The following is a 22,883-nucleotide window of genomic DNA, read 5'->3' as shown; positions in this document are numbered from 1 at the left end:
TTATTGAGTTCTGAACGTCGAATTGTGAACGAAATTCAGGTTCGTATGTATGTACATACATACATATATTCAGGTTTACATATGTATGTATAGGTACCTGACTCATGAAGACAATTTTAATGCTAAAGTAGTAACAGCTGTTACTACTTTACATGAACAATATAAAAAAATAAATATTTTTGCCTTATTGAAAAACGCTTTTGAAATCAAATAATTGGTCATAAATAATTTGGTATTTCGCTGATTCCCACGCAAAGTGATCTTTTGTTAGCGGAGCGGGTCTTTCAAGAGGAGATCACCAAAGGGAAGCTTAGGCGAAAAGAGTAAAAGAAAATCGTTTTTTTTTGCCATTCAAATACTTTCGACCTAACAAGAAAGTATGCATATTTTCAAACATAAACTTCCTTTTAGTGTGAGTAGCTTATTTTATTACCTTAGAAAATATGCGAGTGCTGGATAATTGTAAACAAATTTTGCAACCAAGTACTACAAACCTCTAAAACCTTCCAAAAAGTATAGATATTTTCAAACATTAGCCACAAACTCTCCATTTCCAATGCAACGTCATAAAAGAAGACCGTAGTTATAAATCTTTTTAAAATATTGGTACAAATTTAATGTACCAATTCTCGAGAAATCTAGAGATTTTTCGAGAGATGAGAATTCTCGATTTACCATTTTTCTGATGTATAATATTAAATTGTAAAAATTCTCAATATATGTATTATATTATAATAATTCTCAATATATTATATGAAAAGAATTCTCGAGAAGAAACACTATTTAAAGCTCACGTTTGTATGTACGTACATATACATATGTATGTATATATAATGTACCGGAGCACGCGTGCATGCAAAACAACTGCACATAATAGTCTCATCAAACAATTTCATAATTGCAGTAGGAACAGTGATCATAGAGACAATGTTGGTTCTGTCTAATTTTCTAAAGCTGCCGAGCGTTTCCAAGTCAACGCCAGCGTATTCAAAATCGACTAAAGCAGGGCTGTGCAGTAAGTTTTTAATAATATTATTGCCTATTATATGTAACTAGTGTTGTGCCCGATGAGTATCATCGCATAGGTTATGGCATATTAAGTAATTAAATAAAAAAACAACTAAAAGAAATGTGTCGGTGCTGTGTTCGATTCGCACGCGGTCGTATTTTTTCAAATATGTATATATATATATATATATATATATATATATATATATATATATATATATGTATATATATCATCATCATCATTTACAGCCATTCGCCATCCACTGCTGGATGAAGGCCTCTCCAACACGCTTCCACTCGTCTCTGTTTTTCGCAACACTCATCCATCTCATTCCGCACATTTTCCTAATTTCGTTCACCCATCTTCCTTTTACTCTTTTGCCTTCTCTCGGGTACCATTCAAGCACTTCTTTTGTCCACCTTTCGTCCATCCTCCTAGCTACGTGACCCTCTCATTGCCATTTCAATCTCTTCACTCTACCCACTATGTCCACTACCCTTGTCATACTTCTCACCTACGTGTTCCGCTTTCTGTCTTTCCTCGTTATGCCAAGCATACAGCGTTCCATACTTCTTACTTATATATAAATATATATATATATATATATATATATATATATATATATATATATATATATATATATATATATATATATATATATATATATATATATATATATATATATATATATATATATATATATATATATATATATATATATATATATATATATTGATTATTATTATTATTATTATTATTATTATTATCTACGCTTTAGCTCATTTACGGCACTCTTGAAATCTTGACCCTTTTCGTCCAAAGATCAAAGGGAATCAAAACTTTACCCTTTAAAGGAGAGGGGAGGATTGTGAACGAAAGGGTGGGAGATACGTCCGATGAAAGTGTCTTATTAAATCGTTTGTATAGCCGCGAGAGCGAGAGCTAAGAAGCGTCTAGCTACGTCAGCGTCTAGATTCGAAGCTGGATTGAAGTGAATTTTTCGGAAATTCGCCAGCCCTGGATCATGCAGGAGTCGTCGTCATGGTATGCGGTTGCACTCAGTGCCGGTACAGTGAGTGCATCCCCATATACGACGACAATGACGAGATATTCATCTCGCAATAAATTGCCCGTCTGTAAAGTGCATCCGTACGATTCACGACAAGCACTCCACGTCAATCACGACTACAATTTGGCCTGAATATTTGCAATGGCAAAACACAGGAAGTTCGCACTCGAACGGAAAGGATCCTTTAAACAATTCAGTACGAAGGATTTTCAACTGAATCTGATTGAGCGTATCAAATCGAGATGTACACTGATTGTATGAATAACGAACAAAGCAAAAATCAAATAATAGTAGTGAGGAATGTTTACTGTAATAGACGAATATTTTGCGAATATAGTTTGGCTTTTATTTTTCGGGTCAGACTTTTAATATGGTTTTGGTCAGAATTTATATTACATACACAAGTCAGAATTTATATTAGGTAGTTCGAATACATCGGTCAGAATACAAGCGGTCAGAATAAATATAAGATGGTCAGAATTTATATTAACTGGTCAAAATTTTGCGGACACACGGTCGGGATAATTTTTTATCGGTTGGCAATAGCACTCTCGCTGTAACGCCGAATATACTCGTATAACAGTTCATACACGATTTCGTTAAGCCGTCAAGAGTGTGCAGGAATCCCCAAAATTCGAATATTTGGCCATCCATAACCTAAAATGTCAAAATCATTCTCAGAAATTAATTATAAATGAAATATTTTTATAGTGTAAATATGAATGTATATCTTTTAATGTGACGCAATTATTAAAAAAATGTATTTAATGCATATTTTATTCTGACCACTCAACATTTTAATTCTGACCAATATGGTAATAATATTCTGATCAAGATTCGAATGTTATTCTGACCAAAAGGTGATTTAAATTCTGACCATTTATTTGTTGCCATATAGTTTTATGAGAAAGAACAATGTTTAATCATATGATATAATACATATATATTGACAGCGAAGACTATTTTAATAGAAATTTTCATAGTTACGAGGATGAAAGCTTAAATATCAAATGTTTACTTTATATGCTATTCTACATTATTATACCCGTGTTTGAATGTACATATGTATGTATGTATAGGCATATAAAATCATAAATTTCACCAGATCTTCACATATTATGTGTAAATAATATGCCAAGAGTATCAAATTGAAGAGAACCTAAAAATATTTATGTGGGTTTCCATACAATCTTGTTATAATTAATATACGAGTGCTTGTTTTAAATACTTGAGTATACCTTCGGGGGTATTCAATACACGTACAATTGTTTTCCATTCACGAGTATCAAATAATAATTAAGCGTTCTTAATTATCTTACGATTCCTGTCTCGAATTTTTTCCTACCTGTTATTATGCCGCATATATCAAACACGAAAGATTTGAATCTCGAGAATATTAATTGGGTATTCTATTTACATAATATGTATATTCGAGCGATCGAAAACCTTTCTGCGTATGTAAATTAATGCCTTTTTTGTTTTCCGTGCCACAGTGCCACGATTTCACGGTTAAAACTCAGCTGAATTATTCGCGAGTCAAAAAAAAAAAAAAAAAAAATTGAGACACATACATTGAATAAAACGCTTCATTATAATAACATAAAAAGTCAAACGCAAGCAGGATTTTATTAAGACAATATTTCATATATGAACATTGAAATTGCGGTTGATAAAATTAATACATGCAAATTTAATAAAACATCCTACGCACATTATGCGAATAAGAACACACACAAATACACACACATGATATATGTAAGTCATATATGTATAAAGCAACGAAATATTGACGATCGCTGTTGTGATTTCATCGACGTTTTCATTTTGATCTTATTTGATTCTATTGAATACGGGAGCTCGATAAAATATAATATTTGATAATAGGTACGTTTTTATGAATAAATCTGTCAAACGAAGACCTTTACATATATACCTGGAATATGTTGTAATTAATTTTTGATTTAACATGTCGTATTTTATGTCAAAATTATATGCTACGTTGTTTCATTCAATGATTAAGAATATACAAAATGCATTAAAAATAATGCAATTTAATAAACATATACATCTACATATGTATGTACGTACATACATACTTATATATGCATAATGATTGTTGTATAATGGTGATATACGCTATCTTCTTATACAGAATGTGATAATAATTATAATATATTTGACGTTTTGTAATAAGATGCATTGAATACAAATAATCAACAACACTTTATAATTTATATTTAAGCTGTGATAGGATAAATCACATGAATAATCAAATATTTATATGTATATATGAATGTAAACATATAGGACAAAAGCATTATCAAAATGTACACAAAATCGCGTAATGAATTTTTCAAACAGCTTTATGTTTCATTCTGTTTTATTATCAGTTCAAAAAGAAAGAAAGAACGTAAACATGTTTTATTATATTTAAAATTTGGGCAACGTTTCTCAAACTTCTTCAATAAATAGGTTTTTAATTACAATAAATATACTATCTCTTGCGATGACAAATTGAAAGCACCACATTTAAAAACAAAAAAGACGGTTGACTTAATCCACATTTACAAAATCAAAATTATCCACATTATTATTAAATGTCATACGTAAATGATAAGGTAGAAAATTCGCACTGATTTTAACAGTAAAGTACTGCTTTTTCTGTAAATTTATTTAACAGAACTGTTTTTTTTAAATTTTATTATCAAATAGCATTTAATAGATGGATACGCGGTGGTTGCGCTAATGCTCACCACCGAAAGGTTTCCGGGTTCAAGCCCTGGATTGACGTCGATTGAATAGAATTTATTCGGAGTATTAATGCAGTGCTGGTGATTAGATATTTGTGACTCAAAGTCGATCCAAATCCATTCAGACTATGCCAATTTATCGGGTCTACGTGACGAGTCAGAATGTTAAATTACCGAAAACGCAAATATCGGAAGGCAAAGATCGAAAATCGAAAGATTTTAAGTGGAAAGATCAAAAAAAAAAGAATGCATGGTAAACGGTACATACTCACGTACATACTCACTTAATTTGCGCGAGCAGGATACAACAGGAACAAGAGGAACAGGCTTTTCCTCCCGTATTAATGTGCGCGCGCAGAATACGGTTCCTGTTATATCCTTATAATAATGTTCCTGTTGTATCCTGCTCGCACTAATTAAGTGAGTATGTACCGTTTACCATGCACCCTTTTTTTTGATCTTTCGACTTAAGATCTTTCGATTTTCGATCTTTGTTTTTTGTGTTTTCTTTAATTTAACATTCTGGCTCGTCACGAAGACCGCTATTTATCATATGTATTTTATTTTTGAAACGGTTCAGCTGGTCAGACTTGGATATTTGTAACTCAAATTCTATCGTTTCCAATCATACATAGCTTGCCAATTTATCTGATTTCATTTTTTAAATAATTCCTCATTAAATTGGCAAAACCATCCTATCCACTACGTTACCATTAAATATTAACACGTGATCGAAACCGGCGACCTCTAGATGCTTAACATAAACGCAACCACCGGGCCATGCTGCTGGATTATATGGCTTAAATGATATAATTGTTATTAATGAACTATGTACATACATACATATGTATAATTGAATATTTTAATAACAATGAGAACACTTAGAAGAAGCATCAGTCTACTAGTATCGGCATTTTAATGGCGCTGACCTAAGGGATTTAATGCGTATAATTTTGCAATATATATAAGATATTTCACCAGCTTCACTATAATATACATACATACATACATATATACAATGTGTACTTAAAGACTTGACGTTTCTTCTTGCTTGTACGTAGCACTTGAGCCGTTTCAATAGACTTCCATGACCGATCGCTCATGAGTCTTTTCGCAAGTTTGCACAACCCGTTCCGGGCGACAACACGCCACAACCCTCGGACGAGGGGCAGAGAGGGATGATGAAGGGGGGAGTGAGATGTGAGAAAGTGCGCCTCGTCGGATGTTTGAAAAGCGCTGCTCTTTCAAGTGAAGATGGATGGCGGTTTTTGTTTAAGCCTTTACACCGACTGCGTTTAATGGCGGCATAAGCAATGTCTTTATTGTCATGACAGTGATTTATCGCCAAACGTGTTGTTCCGACTTTTGTAATGACGTGTGGCAAACAGTCTTATTAACTGATTGTCGATTGGCATTATTGACGAGTTGGCATTAGTGTCGGCCCAAGCGGAAATACGCGACGGTCGACAGAGTTCGAGCAGACGGCGTACGGACAACTTGTGTTCCGTACGCTCCGCTGAACCACCACGTGCAAATTTTACATTTCAATAAACTACATCAAACCATTATCGAAGTCTTTTCCATTATGGTCACTTCGAACCGGACACCAGTAACCTAGGCCACAACACCAAACGGACAAACCAATAGGAAAAAACGTGGTCGAGAAAAAATGGATGTCAATTAAGAAATCGGTATCGTTCCTTTGTTACTATCCATACCTTTCCAATACTAATAACATGTTTGCTTCTATTTCAGCAATATATTGATTGATGTACAGAGGTACATGACCGCGTGATTGACGCAGAAAATATATAAATAAAAACATAACCTACAAAGACGCATGGGACACAGAGGTAATCCAAAATTATCGGAACGATCACATAAACATCGTAAAGGATATTCAAGTAAGTGAATGTATTCAATCTCAGGCAATCTGTTCAAAAGGCAATCATGTGGGTAGGTCAGTTTTTAAAAATATGTTTTAAAGTATAACAATTAATTAACGCGATTGTATAAAATAATATCGCGCTACGAAGGAATGTTTCATCGGTCGCATCGAATTTCGTATTAAAAGTGTAAAATCAGATGTAGTGTAAAATTAGCAAAGCACGTGGGGAATTATACTTGTAGCCCCAAAGTGGCTTAAACCAAGTACATACCGGTATATTCATATACCGGCAGATCTCTTTGTTTCTTAATGTGTGTAGAAACTTTCTCCCCCCTCCCCCCTCCACAATAAATGTGGAATTATACTTGTAGCCCCAAAGTGGCTTAAACCAAGTACATACCGGTATATTCATATACCGGCAGATCTCTTTGTTTCTTAATGTGTGTAGAAACTTTCTCCCCCCTCCCCCCTCCACAATAAATGTGGAATTATACTTGTAGCCCCAAAGTGGCTTAAACCAAGTACATACCGGTATATTCATATCGGTAGATCTTTGTTTCTTAATGTGTGTAGAAACACCCTCCCCCCCCCCCCCTTCCACGATAAATGTGGAATTATACTTGTAGCCCCAAAGTGGCTTAAACCAAGTACATACCGGTATATTCATATCGGTAGATCTTTGTTTCTTAATGTGTGTAGAAACACCCTCCCCCCCCCCCCCTTCCACGATAAATGTGGAATTACACTTGTAGCCCCAAAGTGGATTAAATCAAGTACATACCGGCATATTCATACATCGGTAGATCTCTTTGTTTCATAATGTGTGATGAAACAGTGGTGATTTAAAATAAATCACAAGACTTGTAGCCCCAAAGTGGTTTAAATCAAGCACCCACCAATTTAGGGTTGTAATTTCTTCCAAAATATGTTGGATAGATTCTGGTGATAATAGTTAAAGTAGAATATTAAGATTCACGGTTAATCATTGAATATTATTACCTTATCTCTACGAATAGTTCAATTGACAGCTATAGTAGAGAACAACTGTATTTATGAGACGAAATAGTGCAACTTTCTGAAACAAATGTCAAGTGCTGAAAACGAGGAAATAGAAGCTTCGACTTCCAAGTCGCATAAAGGTCGAAATCCAACTAGGGACGTAGAACCTATTAGAGACAGGTCAAGCTCTAGAATACATCAGACTCGAAGTCAGACTCAATCGATAGAAATATTAGCGAAGGAAAATAAAGTAGAAGTTATAATGACGTCAATAGAATTAAGGTATTCAGGCGCGGTACAAAGACTAAAAGGAAAAATAGATAAATCCTCCGAATTAGATGAAGGACAGTATCAAACCATTAAAGAAGCATACGATTATGTCCGAAAACTCCATTACGAGTATTTAGATAACCTTACAGACATATCGAAAGCGGCCAAAATAGACGAAGAGTACGATGCAATTACAATAACAGTTAAAAATCTTAAAGCAGCATTAGATTGCCAATCCTTTCAAGATAGTAAACTAAAGGTAGAGCAAGCAACAATTAAATTTGCTAGAGATAAGTTACCGACGTTAACCATTCCCACATTTCAGGGAGATCCATCTGAATGGCAATCGTTTCAACAAGCTTTTAAGAATATAATAGGAAACAAAACGGAATATTCGAATGTCACGAAATTACTATATTTGCATCAATCATTACTCGGTCCCGCTTTAGCAGCTGTATCAGGGTTAGATATTAGCTCAGACAATTATGAAATAACGTGGAGTATTTTAGACAAGCAATACAATTTACCAAGACTTAATCTTAAAACTAGGATCAACTCACTTTGTGACTTAAAATTAATCACAAAGGAATCACATATCGAATTGAGAGATCTATTAAATAAGGTAACGGTGTGTATTAAAAACATTGAATCATTGGGTTACGCGAGAGAAATTTTAGATCCATGGGTAACATGTTTAGTTCTAAGGAAATTACCATTTAGTTTATTAAAGGACTGGGAAACATCTCTGGTTGACAGAGAAATGCCACCGTACGAGAAGTTAGAAACGTTTCTGCAGAATAGATGTAACGTATTACAATCTACTGCATCTGTAATTACGGTGAAAGAATTCCCTCATAACCGTCAACGAATCAGGAGAACTCATGTCGCGAATAAAAACCCATCAAGTAAGGTAAACGCATGTGCATTTTGTCGAAATAATCATTTCATAGGCAAATGTGATAAATTCAAAGCAAAATCCAGTATGGAAAGAAATGAATTCGTTAAATCTAATAACATGTGTTTTAAATGTTTAAATTCATCGCATAAGATAACAAATTGCAAGTCTAACTATAATTGCTTAAGGTGCAAACAAAACCATCACACTTTGTTGCATCAGGACGATACATTTAGTTCCAATAATACGGGAAGGAAGTCAATTAATGCTCATTCTACTCATTTCTCTCAAAGGGAGATAATTTTACCGACGGTACAAGTAGACATTATAACGTCCAATGGAACGGTCGTTAAGGGTCGCACATTATTAGATTCCGGCTCACAAGTCAACTATGTTACCACATCTTTCGCTAAGAAGAATAACTTCAAATTAGAGAAAATCTCTCAAAAAATTGTAGGTATCGCTAATCAAGAAAGTAGCATTCGTCACATCACCAAGGTGACCATAAGGTCTTCAACCACTAATTACTCAACCAAAGTGTTGTGTTTGGTATTACCAGAAATTACTGGCGAAATTCCAACTGTGAAACTGGATCAACAGTTAATTTCAATACCAGCGGGAATCAAGTTATCAGATCCCCTTTGGAATAAACCGACGCCAATCGATTTATTGCTCGGCGCCGAGATTTGCGTTCATGCTATGAAAGCAGGAACCATCCAGTTAGGAAAAGGTATGCCTATCTTAAAGGATACCGAATTCGGATGGACAATAGTTGGTCCATATCCCGAAGTAAATAATGCTCCAGGGAAGAGCCACATAGGCTTAAGTCAATTAGACAGTCACATTCAAAACTTTTGGATGATCGACCAGGTTCCTATGGTAAAACATCAATCTCTTGAGGAGAAAAGATGTGAGGAACATTTCCAAGCACACACATCACGAGATAAAAACGGTAGATTTTGTGTAGCTTTACCATATAAAAATTCCCCGGTAGTATTAGGAAGTTCATTGCACATTGCGGAGAAAAGACACAAAACTTTGGAAAGACGTTTTTTAGCCAATAATAATTTAAAAATGGAATACAATAAAGTTTTAGAAGAGTACATAAATTTAGGACATATGTCAGAGTGTGAACCTCCGGAGGCACATGAGGTTCATTGTTATTTACCTCATCACGTCGTGGTTAAGGAGTCTAGCCTTACCACTAAATATCGTGTAGTTTTTGATGCGTCCGCGAAGACAACGTCCAATATCTCACTAAATAATATTTTGATGGTGGGACCTAGTGTCCAATCAGATTGGTTAAATTTATTTTTATTAAAACTTATTGAACTCATTCCTCAGACAATCTTCAAAAAATGGAAAGATTGTCAATTATCCAATACAGTCATGAAACTTTATAAAATTCCTAGATTGATAATACTAAATAATGCCATTAATATACAGGCACACGGATTTTGTGACGCATCCGAGAAAGCTTATGGTGCTTGTATTTATGTAAAATGTACTGATCAATTGGGAAATTCCAAATGTCATCTTGTGTGTTCTCGTTCGAGAGTCGCTCCGCTCAGTTTTGTAACTATTCCGCGTTTAGAGCTGTGCTCCGCTATGTTATTATCAAAGTTAATGAAGTCAACAATAGACCAATTAACAATTCATATTAATGAAAAATATTATTGGACGGATTCAACCGTCGCATTGCATTGGATTAGAGGAGAGTCATGTAAATGGACCACCTTCGTTGCCAATCGAGTGGCCGAAATCCAATCAATATCTCAACCCATTGAGTGGTACCATGTCTCCTCTACAGACAATCCAGCAGATTTAATTTCTCGAGGGACTCAACCATCAGAATTAAATCATAATTCGTTATGGTGGGACGGCCCTAGTTGGTTGAAATTAGACGAATCACGATGGCCTCGAAGACCTCCTGAGATCACAATAGATCTTCCAGAGAGAAGGGTAGTCACTAACGCTACCCTTGTGAGGGAAAATAATTGGATAGATAAACATTCTCATCTTCCAAGACTCCTTCGAGTTTTATCATATGTTCGTCGGCCACTAAGGAATAAACAATTAAACGTTAAAGAAAATAACGAACCGTCCGCTTTAGAATTAAAAGATGCTTTAAATAATTTGATAAGGTTATCGCAAATGGAATCATTTCCATTGGAATATCGTTTGCTGAGCAAGGGACATCCAATTCCCAGTAGCAGTAAATTAGCTAAATTGTCCCCTCTATTCCACGAGAATTTAATTTGTGTTGGAAGTAGACTTCCTCTGGGAACAACTCTATCAACGTCACCCATTATCTTGTCAAATAAGCATAAACTTACACACATGATTGTCCGAGATGCGCACTTGAAATATATTCACTTGGGTACTCAAGCCTTACTGTCGTTATTGCGGCAGACCTATTGGCCATTGGCCGGACATAATACTGTCAAAGGAGTGGTGCGTTCATGTGTCATTTGTTTCAGAAATAAACCACTGTCACACAATAGATTAATGGGATTACTCCCGCTTGAACGTACCACTGCGAATTTTCCTTTCAGTCATGTGGGGATAGATTTCGCAGGACCTTTTCCTGTGAAGAGTGGTTGCAATAAGAATTCTAAGATAATTAAGGGTTACGTTTGTGTCTTTGTGTGTTTTTCCAGTAAGGCAGTTCACTTGGAACTTGTCGGAGACTTAACGAGTTCAAATTTCTTAAATTGTTTAAGAAGATTCGTAGCCAGACGTGGCAGGCCCAATACGATATATTCCGACAATGCTACTAATTTTGTCGGTGCAAGTCGTGAACTCGTTAATTTAGTAAAATTAATTTACGAACGTCCTCATGAGGAGAAGCTACTACGGTATGTAGCCTCCGAAGGGATTCGTTGGAAGTTTAACCCGCCAAGGGCGCCTCACATGGGAGGGCTGTGGGAAGCAGCGGTTAAATCCATGAAGATTCATTTAAACAAGGTGTTAAAGGCCACCACCTTAAATTTCGAATCATTTTGTACGGTATTGACTCAAATAGAAGCTTGCATGAATTCCCGTCCTCTTAGTCCCTTGTCTTCGGATCCACTAGACCTTTTACCCCTCACACCTGGACATTTCTTAATTGGCAGATCCTTACTCGCTCTTCCAATGGAGGTTAAATATAACACTAATGTCCATGCCAATCTGCTTCAGATACAATTGACCACAGCAGCATTTTGGAAACGTTGGTCGGCGGAATATTTACATTCTTTGCAGTTACGACACAAATGGAAGAAGGACTCGAGCAACAATCTGAGTGTGGGTCAAATGGTCCTGTTAAAGGAGGAACACATGCTGCCAACCCGATGGGTCTTGGGTCGAGTCACTAAATTGTATCCCGGACCAGATGGCAGAGTTCGAGTCGTCGACGTCTTTACTGCCAGCGGAGAGTTTCGTCGGTCCAGTCATCTAGTGGCGCCATTGCCGATTCTACCACAAGGACCACTTGACAGGAAGGAAGATCAGCAAGAGGGAGGAGAAACAGCAGCTTCAATTCCGTCAACTTCGGTAGCTTAGTTTAACCCGAAGACACTACCCCCAACTCATATTACTTATTAGATGTAATCATGAGTTTAAATCAGTCAATGTTAATAGTAGTACTCCGTAATTCACTTTAATTGTGTTGTGTGTATAATTTAAGCTATTTTCATTTTAACATTCGGCAGTATATATCTCCGAATTTAATCTAATCATTTTGTCTTTATAATATAAGACTTGTCTCATGTCATCACTCGGAAGGATTATATCCGAGTTTAAAATAAACTGTTCAAATTTGACAGTTAAAATTAGATTCATGATTTGTTAATGTTAGTCTCCAAGCCACACTTAATGGAGCATCTTAAATTATTTCATGTCTACTTAATTATAACCTGCCGGGAGTCATCCGCAGGTCTTATGTTTCTTGTTATGAAAACATAAGTTAACTCTTACTGTTTATAGTATTTATGTGAATCATAGAATAAGTAAATATTATAATACTGAACATTTCGATGTAACGTAGAGACATCTATAATCATAGTTCGCCTTCATTTCCTGCTTGTAGGAATGAATGAATGACTTTCCAATTTACTTTTAATTTAGCAATGTTTGTGCTACTTGTTGATGAAATCAAGTTAACTTAGGAGCATTACACTCACTAATCAAGTTTAGTTGATCGGTAATAGCTGATCTGTCTTGACAACTGTAACAGTGTCAACATTGTATTGTCTAAGTTAACATCAAGATGAGGAATGCTTAAGTTTTAAACCATATACAGTCCACTCTCTCTTCTTTAAAGTAAACTTATCTTGTAATGCTTATTCACAGCTTCAAAGGAGATTTCAAAAATTTTAATGTAAAGAGAAACAACATTCACCAGAGGTATACCTATAAGTTGAAATATTACTGAACCAATAAATTGATTTTATCCTCACACTGGATGAGGCAAAGGTTTCATTATTCACCCTCTATTTAATTATTTTAAGAGCTATGATTTATTGTAAACGACTCGTCAGTAATGCTGTAACTCTGTAGAATAACTGTATTGTTCAACAGTTTTCCTATGTGGGACTATGTTCCGACTTTTGTAATGACGTGTGGCAAACAGTCTTATTAACTGATTGTCGATTGGCATTATTGACGAGTTGGCATTAGTGTCGGCCCAAGCGGAAATACGCGACGGTCGACAGAGTCATCGAGTAGACGGCGTACGGACAGCTTGTGTTCCGTACGCTCCGCTGGCCCACCACGTGCAAATTTTACATTTCAATAAACTACATCAAACCATTATCGAAGTCTTTTCCACGTGTCATGCTTGTTTGGCACCGCCGAAAATAAAGCGCCAAACTCTTGTTGTTGTGTGCTCGCTCGTCTAAATCAGCAATAGTTAAACAGCGCTGAATCGCCGAGGAGATTAACCGAAGAAAAGCAGAGGAGTTTCTTCCGCAATGAAAGCATACTGTTTGACGCGAAGAAAATGGGGTGGGAGTGGATGAAGAATTATCCACGAACATTCGATTCAGAGGTACACCCGGCATTGTCGACGAACACAAGGGCGACAACAGATTTTGTTCCATTTAATTAAAACAGCATAAACATATATGTACATTCATACGTACATACATATAATATAATACATAGACAAAGTAAGAATTTCCGCTGTTCATTAAAGCGCAAAAGTATGCACTCAAAGGATTCAAAGGATACGCCAAACGACTGTCTATCGCAAAGTACCTACGTGAAATTTGACGACGGGATATGAAAAGTGTCTAAATCGTGTGGCGTGTAGTGAACGATACGATTTTCCAGGAAAATGTCTTATCGATTTTAATATGACATAGCGTTGTTTACGTAAGTCCTACGCTGCCCTTTGAATAGAGAGAGATGTACATATGTATGTATATACGCATACACCAAAACCGTATTGTGGGGTGTAAAAACAATGAGATCATTAGACTTGGAGAGTGGAAAAATTTCTAGGAGCAAATAAAAAAACATAAACAATGTTTATAACTATAATATTATTAAAAATATTATTACAAATATTTGCTGAAATAATCTTCATTTCAAGTATTATTTTGTCGTGCATATTTTATTTTATTTTATTTTATTTTATTAATTGAAAAATCAACAGACAGGATGTACAGAGATAGGTATAAAAAACACAAAAAGTAAATAAATAATATATGTAACACCCGAGTCCAATAATAGATTTTTACAAAAATGAAAAAGATAAATATAAGGAAAACAAATTAAAAAGTAAAGAATAAAGGCATGACAAAATATGTAGTACATTGCATAATTAAACTATAGTATTAAAATATTTGGAAAAGGTTATAAGATAGAATATAAGAAGAAATTGAAATTTACAAATATAAAAAACAAATGAAAAAGGTAAATACAAAATAAACAAATGAAATGGAAAGGAATGAAAGCTATAATATGATTAAATAGCACATTACATAACTAAACTAAAGTATAAAAATAATGGAAATATTGGAAAAATAGAATAGAAGAAAAAATGAATCAATCGGTCAAGATTCTCTTGATGTTAGACCTGAATTGATGTAGGGAAATACCAAACAGATCAACCTCATTCAGCTCTCCGTTAAACATACGATAAACGCGCTGCAGATAAAAATATTTTTGGGAATTAGTATTGAAAGGATCAAGTGAAAAGAGTGTAACGCGTCTAGGGTATCGAACTGGGATTCTGAAATTAACCTTATTCAGTAAATCAGAACAATCAAGGAAACCATTTATGAGCTTAAAGAAGAATATAGCATCAGAATGTCGTCGCCTGACAGAAAGATTGTTAAAAGAAAGGATTTTTAAAATGTCGGAAACAGTAGAATGGGTATAGGTAGGAAAAAGGTAGCGTAAGGATTTAATAAATTTAAGTTGAACTTTCTCAATACAATTAATATGGGATAAATAAAAAGGTGACCAGATAATTGAGGCAAATTCAAGGTGAGACCTTACAAAGGAAAAATAAAGTAATTTTAGTACATAAGGATCATTAAAGGGTTTTGTTGAGCGGAGTAGGAATCCAAGAGATTTAAATGCTTTGTTGGTAATAAAAGAAATATGTTCAGAGAAATCTAGTTTATTATTGAGTATTACACCAAGATCCTTAATAGAAGATGACGTGTTAAGGATTGAATGATTTAATTGATATTGATTAGTAATAATTGACTTATTTCTAGTGAAATTTAAAATAGAGCATTTTTCTAAATTAATAAAAAGATCATTATTTAAACAATATATAGAGAATCTATCTAGATCTTCTTGTATCTTATGACAATCGTCTATGGTGTATATAGGTTTGTAAATTTTTAAATCATCAGCGTAAAGAAGTATAAAGGAATGTTTGAAGATGTATGAGATATCATTAATATAGAGTAAAAAGAATAAGGGACCTAAATGCGACCCTTGTGGGACACCGGAAGGAATATGTCTAAGTGATGATCTAAAACCATTGAGAATTATGATTTGGTGACGATTTAGTATATACGAAGAGATCCAACGAAATAAATTTCCTCGGATTCCAAGGGACCAAAGTTTATTGAGTAAAAGGTTGTGATTGATTTTATCAAAAGCTTTAGAGAAATCCGTATAAACGACGTCTATTTGGATTCGTTTGTCCATATAAGATGTGAGAGTACTAGTGAAATTAAGCAGGTTAGTCTCTACCGATCTCCCCTTAAAAAAACCATGTTGTTCAGGTATAATGTAGTTTTTGAAATTGGAGAAAAGGAAATTATAGATAATTTTTTCAAAGATTTTACTAATGACAGATAGTTTAGATATAGGACGGTAATTCTCAATAAGATTCTTATCACCTTTTTTAAAAATAGGGGTGATGTAAGATAATTTCCAATAGTCAGGAAATTTACCGTTCGACATAGAAAGATTGAAAAGGATTGTTATGGGAAGAGATAATGGGACAGCACATTTAACAAGGAAAAAAGAAGGCAAACCATCACAACCCGCACCAAGATTAACATTGAGAGAGTTGATGTGACTGAGTACAGTAGATAAGTCAAAATGAAAAGTAGATAAGTTACAAGAAGAAGTATCTGTATTAGAGATAGAAAGGTTAATGGTAGAATCACGATTGAAAGTGGAGTCAAAATAGTCAGCAAAAATGGTACAGATTTCAGAACCATGTGAAGCCGACTTATTTCCATAATACATTACGGAAGGATATGAAGAGGAGGTATTTTTTTTTGAATTTATATATGACCAAAATGATTTGGGATTAGTTTTAATATTATTTTGAATAAGAGAAATATAATTTCTAAAGCAGATTAAAGAATATTTTTTAATTCGAGCTCTTAATAGTGAAAAACTTTGATAATCTAAGGGATTTGAATAAATTTTAAATTTTTTATGGAATTTGTTTTTTTCTTTTATTATTTTAATAAGAGACGATGTAAACCAAGGGGGATATTTGGTACGCTTAGATTTAAGAGTAAAAGGGACGTGGCATTCAATAATATTTTGTAAGGTATCGTAAAATTTTTTACAAGCTAAATCAATATTTAAATTGGACAAAAGTGAATTCCAATTGATATCGCTTAAAATTGGAATAATTGTAGCATAGTCATATTTGCATATGTATGTAAATATGTACATATGTGTGTATAAGCCCATACAGTGTACACATGTACATATGTTCAGTGAAATTATAATTACACTGACATTTCAGTGAATTCATAACCAATTACATTTTCATTGGGTATAGTTATATTTTCACTATAGAAATTTCACATTCACTGGCCCCTATTAATGAAATTATAATTTTTGACAGTTGAATGATAATGAAATACCAACTGCAGATTATTTTAAACAATGCTTTAAGATTAAATAATGAATTGATATTATGTACTATAAAAATAATTTTTCTAATTACGACGACCCGAATAACGCCTTTAATTATTCTCCCCAAACGGAATGAAACACACTTAAATAAATTTATCGAATCGATGTACAAAGTTTAAAGGACATTTTAATCAATTGATTAGAACTATTACGGTATACGTATTTTGAAAAAATTAAGAGAATTATAATAAACCAAAGACTGAAATTTGGAATTTTTTATAATACACCTGCTATGTTGTACATATAATATGTAATTACATACAAAAGCACTATGATTTTCAAACGAATCATCTACACGGGGACACGATTAAGTGTACTAGTGACCAGTATGCGTATTACAGGTGTGTTGAATACAGGTTTTGACAGCGAAAACGTACGTTTGGAACACACACATAGAGCATATGCCCTCGGAGCATATTCGTATACAAATTGTTGACGTTTTTTATTATTTATTTGTTTATTTACGTTTTTTTATGCCGGTGTCGAGTGTGTAGCGCATTGTGTGATATCACCTCAATTTAGTGCGCACCGCACAATGAATCATTGTGCGAAATAATCCTTTCGTTATTCGCGCGAACGTATGCCATCCACCTCTCTCCGCCCCCTCACTTATCCCAGTATTCCACAAACACACACACACACACACCAACATCTCTCTCAAATATAAATAAATAACGCACAAAGACGCAAAACGTACACAAAAACGCATATATGCGCGCGATGATATTTTTTTCCGCATGCGAATGGGCTCTAGACTCACCTGTCAGACGCGTATTTACCTGTCGCGGGTGCGAGCGACCCATTTTCCGAGAAAACGGCTGGAGGTTAGGGAGGATTTTCCGACGTGTTATCAATGAAAATGTGACGCTTTTGTGACGTCACAATGCGCCTGTGCCAAATATTATAGGATCAAAATCATACACCTATTATTGCAGACTCTTAATCATAGCTTAGAATCATTCTACATATTTATAGCCGTTTGTTTAAAATTACAAAGATCTGTGTTATAAAAAGATAATACGATAATCTGGGGAGTAGCCTTAATTATGTAGAGCTGAAAGAAAGAAATAAGCAAATTTTTCACTAAATGGATGGATGTGAATCAAAATTATAAGAATGTCGAGAAAAGTCAATAGAAGCCAGAATAAAGAGAAGTTGCTAAAAAGTTGCTCTTAAAATATTCAATAGTATCATAGCTATGTAGCATTGTCTAGTGATGCCTGGATATATGTACATACATTGCTGGATAAAAAAGTATCCTTCTGTGCCATGGGTGGATCCAAGGGGGGTACCATGGGTGCTTTTGGACGAATATACTTTCATGCAGTGGCGTAGCCAGGATTTTTTCAAGGGGGGGTTTTGACAGGAAAAAAGGCAAGATAATTTATATTTAATTTATATAAAATCACAACATATAAAAATAAAGTAAATACGTAATAAACATATGGTATGAAAAAATATCAAATAAAATAAAAATAATGAATACTATAAAAAAGTACGAAATTCACAGAAACAATCTTTTATCTAATATTTTTTCTGCACTAAAATTTAAATCCCTATGAATATCTAATAAAGCAAGTCCATTTAGTCGATTTTCCGACATCGTATTTCTTAAATATGTTTTTAGTCATCGTAGTGTGGCTGTTGTCACCGGAAGTGTTGCTAGAATTTTTAGAAGTATGTAAATATTGAAGTATTGCAAATTGCAATTGCAGCTAGTGCGTTTTTTAACTTATATATTGCCACCACATTTCCAACTCTCCAGTTAGAATACAAGGCCCACAAAATATATCTTGGTTGTAAATTTCCCCCGAAGTCTTTATCTTATTTTTTAAAACACTTGATGGTTGAGAGCTTTTTCCATCAGGAAGCAAACATTGGAAATTTTCAAGTATATGTTTACGTCCTAAAAATCTGTCATGGATTTGGGATAGAAAACTATCCAAAAATGGTACAAACGATCAATTGCGACAGGAGCGGGATATTTTGCTGCCAACTGCACTCCACCAAGGGGGGGGGGGGGGGTCCAGACTCTAATTTGAATGCCCCTTTGACCATTTTGGTGATCCGAGCTCTTCCGAAACTCTTCTACGATCCAACGAAGTTAAACATACATACATAGATTCCTGAGAAGATATGTCAAATTTTGGTCATCCTAAATTGTGAGTTATAATACTGTATTAATATGCAAGCATTAATTTTTAAATATGAGTAAATATAAGGATTTTCTCTTTATGCTATTTTCTATTACTTTTATCACGCGCTGTTACATATATTAGAAAAGTAGTATTTATTCTTCCCAAAATCTTCACTTCGTGGTAGTAAAAATGTTTTCATAGTAAATTGAGTTCGTCAATTGTACATACATTAAATAAATAAATTACGTATGCATTTCGTAGCATTGTTATTCTTATTCAAAATGAAAAAAATGTCAACTTGTGGGATACGCCTACGAGCACAAAAAGTTAAAGCAGCGTATAAAAACAATGAAATTACAAATTTCAACACAGAGTGAGTTCTAGCGATTAATTACAAGTTTTGCACTCTTGTGTTTGAATTGGAAACAATTCCACTCCGAGTCATTCGACTGAAAAACCTGTTTTTTTTTATTGTTTTAAATTAAAATGCTTTTAGTCGAGTCGGGAAGCTTAAAGACTTTGTGTATGACGTTCGTTAAAATACATATATAATACAAATATATTAATCGTTTGTCAAACGAGTGAAAATTTTAACTATGATTGATGCAAACCCCAACAGTACATACAATGAACCAGTACAAAAGTCCACGAGGAATGTCGATGTGACATTTTCGGTCATTTAGGGTCCGCCAGGTAAAAAAAAGGGACCTCCACGCTTAGGAATGCTCTTGTGTGATTTAAAAAGACGTTAATTAATTACATGCCTATGCGGCAACATTTATTGATTGCCCTGACCGCAGATTAACGCGTAGTCACAGCGAAATCCAACCATTATAAAACATTCCAAGAATATTGAACATTATTATAGGTAGCTTTGCTCAAACAAGATTTAATTAAATTGCTTCCGTTTGCACAAATAAATTAATATTTTATGTAATTTATTCTCTGCTATGAAATACATTACATGAAATATTAATTTGAAGCGTATTGGAGAGGCCTTCATTCAGCATTCGGCTGTGAATGATGATGCTGATGACATATATACAGGGCCGCCGAGAGGGCTGAGAATCCTGGGCCCTGGGAAAAATTTATTCAGGGCCCTATTACAAACATACAAAAAATATCTTATAGATATATTTCTAATATGCCAAAAATCTGTCAGAACGAAAATATTTATATTTACGCATACGCATAAATAATTTTAGTGTTATTATTAAAATTTTATCTTTTCGCAGGTATTTTCAATTGGAAATTAAAAACGAATTAAATGGTTGACCATACCCGGTTTGAAGTTAAGAGAGGCACAATTTTGGGATTGTTTTCGTTCACAAAAAGACCACCACAGAGGTAGGTAGGCGAGCTGGTGCGGCGATAAAGCGACAAAATCTGTTGGTAGGAAAGGTAACATCATCAATTCTCACTTACAACGGACTCGTTGACAAAATACACGGGATTCAGTATTTTTTATGGGATCGAAGGGTCCCCCCCCCTTAAATCTGGATATTTATAAGGTTCGATGCTATGAAATAGAAAACAAAACCTACAACGATGACACAAGATATTTTATGTGACGAAATAAATACACGGACGACCTAGTCCAATATGTGAGGGTTTTAAACCAGAGGATTCGTAAACTCATTACACAAACAACCAATCGCCTTACGAAAGTTTGAAGAGTTCTGGTGCAGTTCCGGTGCACGTTTTAATTGCTTCACATCGTTCAACCGCTCATTTCGAGAGGTCGTTATCAGCTTCGTGCTTAATGAATGAGAAGCCTCAATGTTCCTGACCATTAAGATAACATTGAAAAAAATATAAACAAACATTCAAGTAGCATCAATGTCGCTCTTTTATTTTTTATGAACCCGTTAAGATTTTAGTACTTAAAGAAGATTAAAATTATCAGATGAGATTAAATTTAATTCTAAAAAGATTCAGTTGCATTCATGCCAGATCTTTTGCATTTTCGCATTATGTAAGATATATTGTAGAGTTTGAAATGATTTAAATACATACATGTATATGTATGTGTAATTGTACATGTGTAATTGGCCAGGAAGGCGCATTGGGTTTACGTGATAGGCCTTCCTGGCATAAAAATATAAATAAAATAAAATAAAACACTTACATATGTATCGTATATGTTACAGTCCAAACGTTAACTCCGGTTCAATTGTAAATATGTATATTTGTTCATGCAAACTATAATATGTACATATGTATCTAAATAGTTCGTTTGTCAATGTGTTCTTTTATGCCCGATATAAATGGCCAGGTAGAGTGAAAATACATATTTTAAAATAAGGCATATTATTCATATTGACATATTTTGGTGTGTACAATTATTAACCATAAGTTCGCCGGATCGTGACCAATTTCGCAAATCGTTGTCGAACCGCGAAAATTCAAATTTTCCGCCAACGCTCATTAGATAAGGCGACGTTATAAATTCGCGCATTCGCGAAAATTCGCGGAAAATTCACGCGGTCTCGCGCGATCACCGAACCGCAATATGTGGGTCGCGCGCGTCCGTGATTGATTTTGAAACTGCTACGATACGAGAGCACGGGAAATCGGTGCAGGGATGTTAAGGCTCGTGGGTGGTTGAGGGGGTTGGAGGATTTCCCGATGAAAATTATGAAGGTTATATTACGGCGCAAATTGCATTTTGTTCGTGCTCTTTCACCCGAAACTATCGGCGTACACAATATCATATTACGACGCGTAAATATAATAACAAAAAGACGATATAATAGATACTGGCGTGTTGGGTAAGGAAAATTCCGTGAAAATCGACACGACAAGTATTTTAGATATTTTTTCACATGAAAAAATCAAATGTCAATTTCAAATATGTACAATAAGTCTTCTTAAATGTGAAAATTCCAGATTTATTTTTTTGTCTCACATGCATACATATGTATGTGTACATACAATGTATGAATTGTACAAATATAAAAAGATGCCGGTTATGATTTCCGGAAAAAAGCTCATTTTTTTCATTTGATTTTATATTGAAGAAATACGCACAATCGTGCATATATTGAAATGGAAAATAAACAAAATAAAATAAATACCTGTGTATCTGTGTTTTTCTTGTAAAATTGCTCATTTTATATTATATCTACATATAGTGTAAGGAAATATCCTATCAAGCTGTTTATAACAACTGAAATATTTTTAGTATTATGATTTTCATAAAAAATTCGCGTATTATATCAAAAATTAAATCAGTAAAATTAAATTGAGATTTATAAATAGGCTTATTGAACAATAGATGTACATATTATGTATATTAAAAATACCCACGCTTCATTTAAAATTCTGGAATGCTTTTATGAATGTATTACGTCTTATACTAGGGTGACCATACGTTCCATTTTGGCCGGGACAGTCCCGTTTTTTACGCGCTTTGCGTTCGTCCCGTCGTATTCGTAAAATTGTTTGATTTGTACCGTTTCGTACGTCCTCTGATAC

The 22,883-nt window shown here is 34.3% G+C and overlaps 1 protein-coding gene across 2 annotated transcripts; it reads left to right on the top strand.

Annotated features, from left to right (window-relative positions):
• The first annotated feature begins 6,296 nt into the window (after positions 1-6,296).
• On the top strand, positions 6,297-13,684 carry LOC143920280 (uncharacterized). Of its 2 annotated transcripts, none has more exons than XM_077443097.1 (2): positions 6,297-7,108; positions 7,239-13,684. In XM_077443097.1, exon 2 carries the CDS (start codon positions 7,801-7,803, stop codon positions 12,421-12,423), a length of 4,623 nt encoding a protein of 1,540 aa, XP_077299223.1. In that variant the 5' UTR covers positions 6,297-7,108; positions 7,239-7,800; the 3' UTR covers positions 12,424-13,684. The 2 variants fall into 2 exon arrangements, with proteins under 2 accessions (XP_077299223.1, XP_077299224.1); XM_077443098.1 differs by having other exon boundaries at positions 6,303-7,108; positions 7,365-13,684.
• Positions 13,685-22,883: the final 9,199 nt, after the last annotated feature.

The sequence above is a fragment of the Arctopsyche grandis genome, chromosome 12 (assembly GCF_051622035.1).
Source record: "Arctopsyche grandis isolate Sample6627 chromosome 12, ASM5162203v2, whole genome shotgun sequence".
Taxonomy (NCBI): Eukaryota; Metazoa; Arthropoda; class Insecta; order Trichoptera; family Hydropsychidae; genus Arctopsyche; species Arctopsyche grandis.
The sequence above is the reverse complement of the archived record's forward strand: the minus strand, read 5'-3'. Positions and strand labels throughout refer to the sequence as shown.

Coding starts and splice junctions, on each gene's coding strand:
- LOC143920280 (XM_077443097.1), top strand. CDS start 7,801: ATGTCAAGTGCTGAAAACGAGGAAATAGAAGCTTCGACTTCCAAGTCG.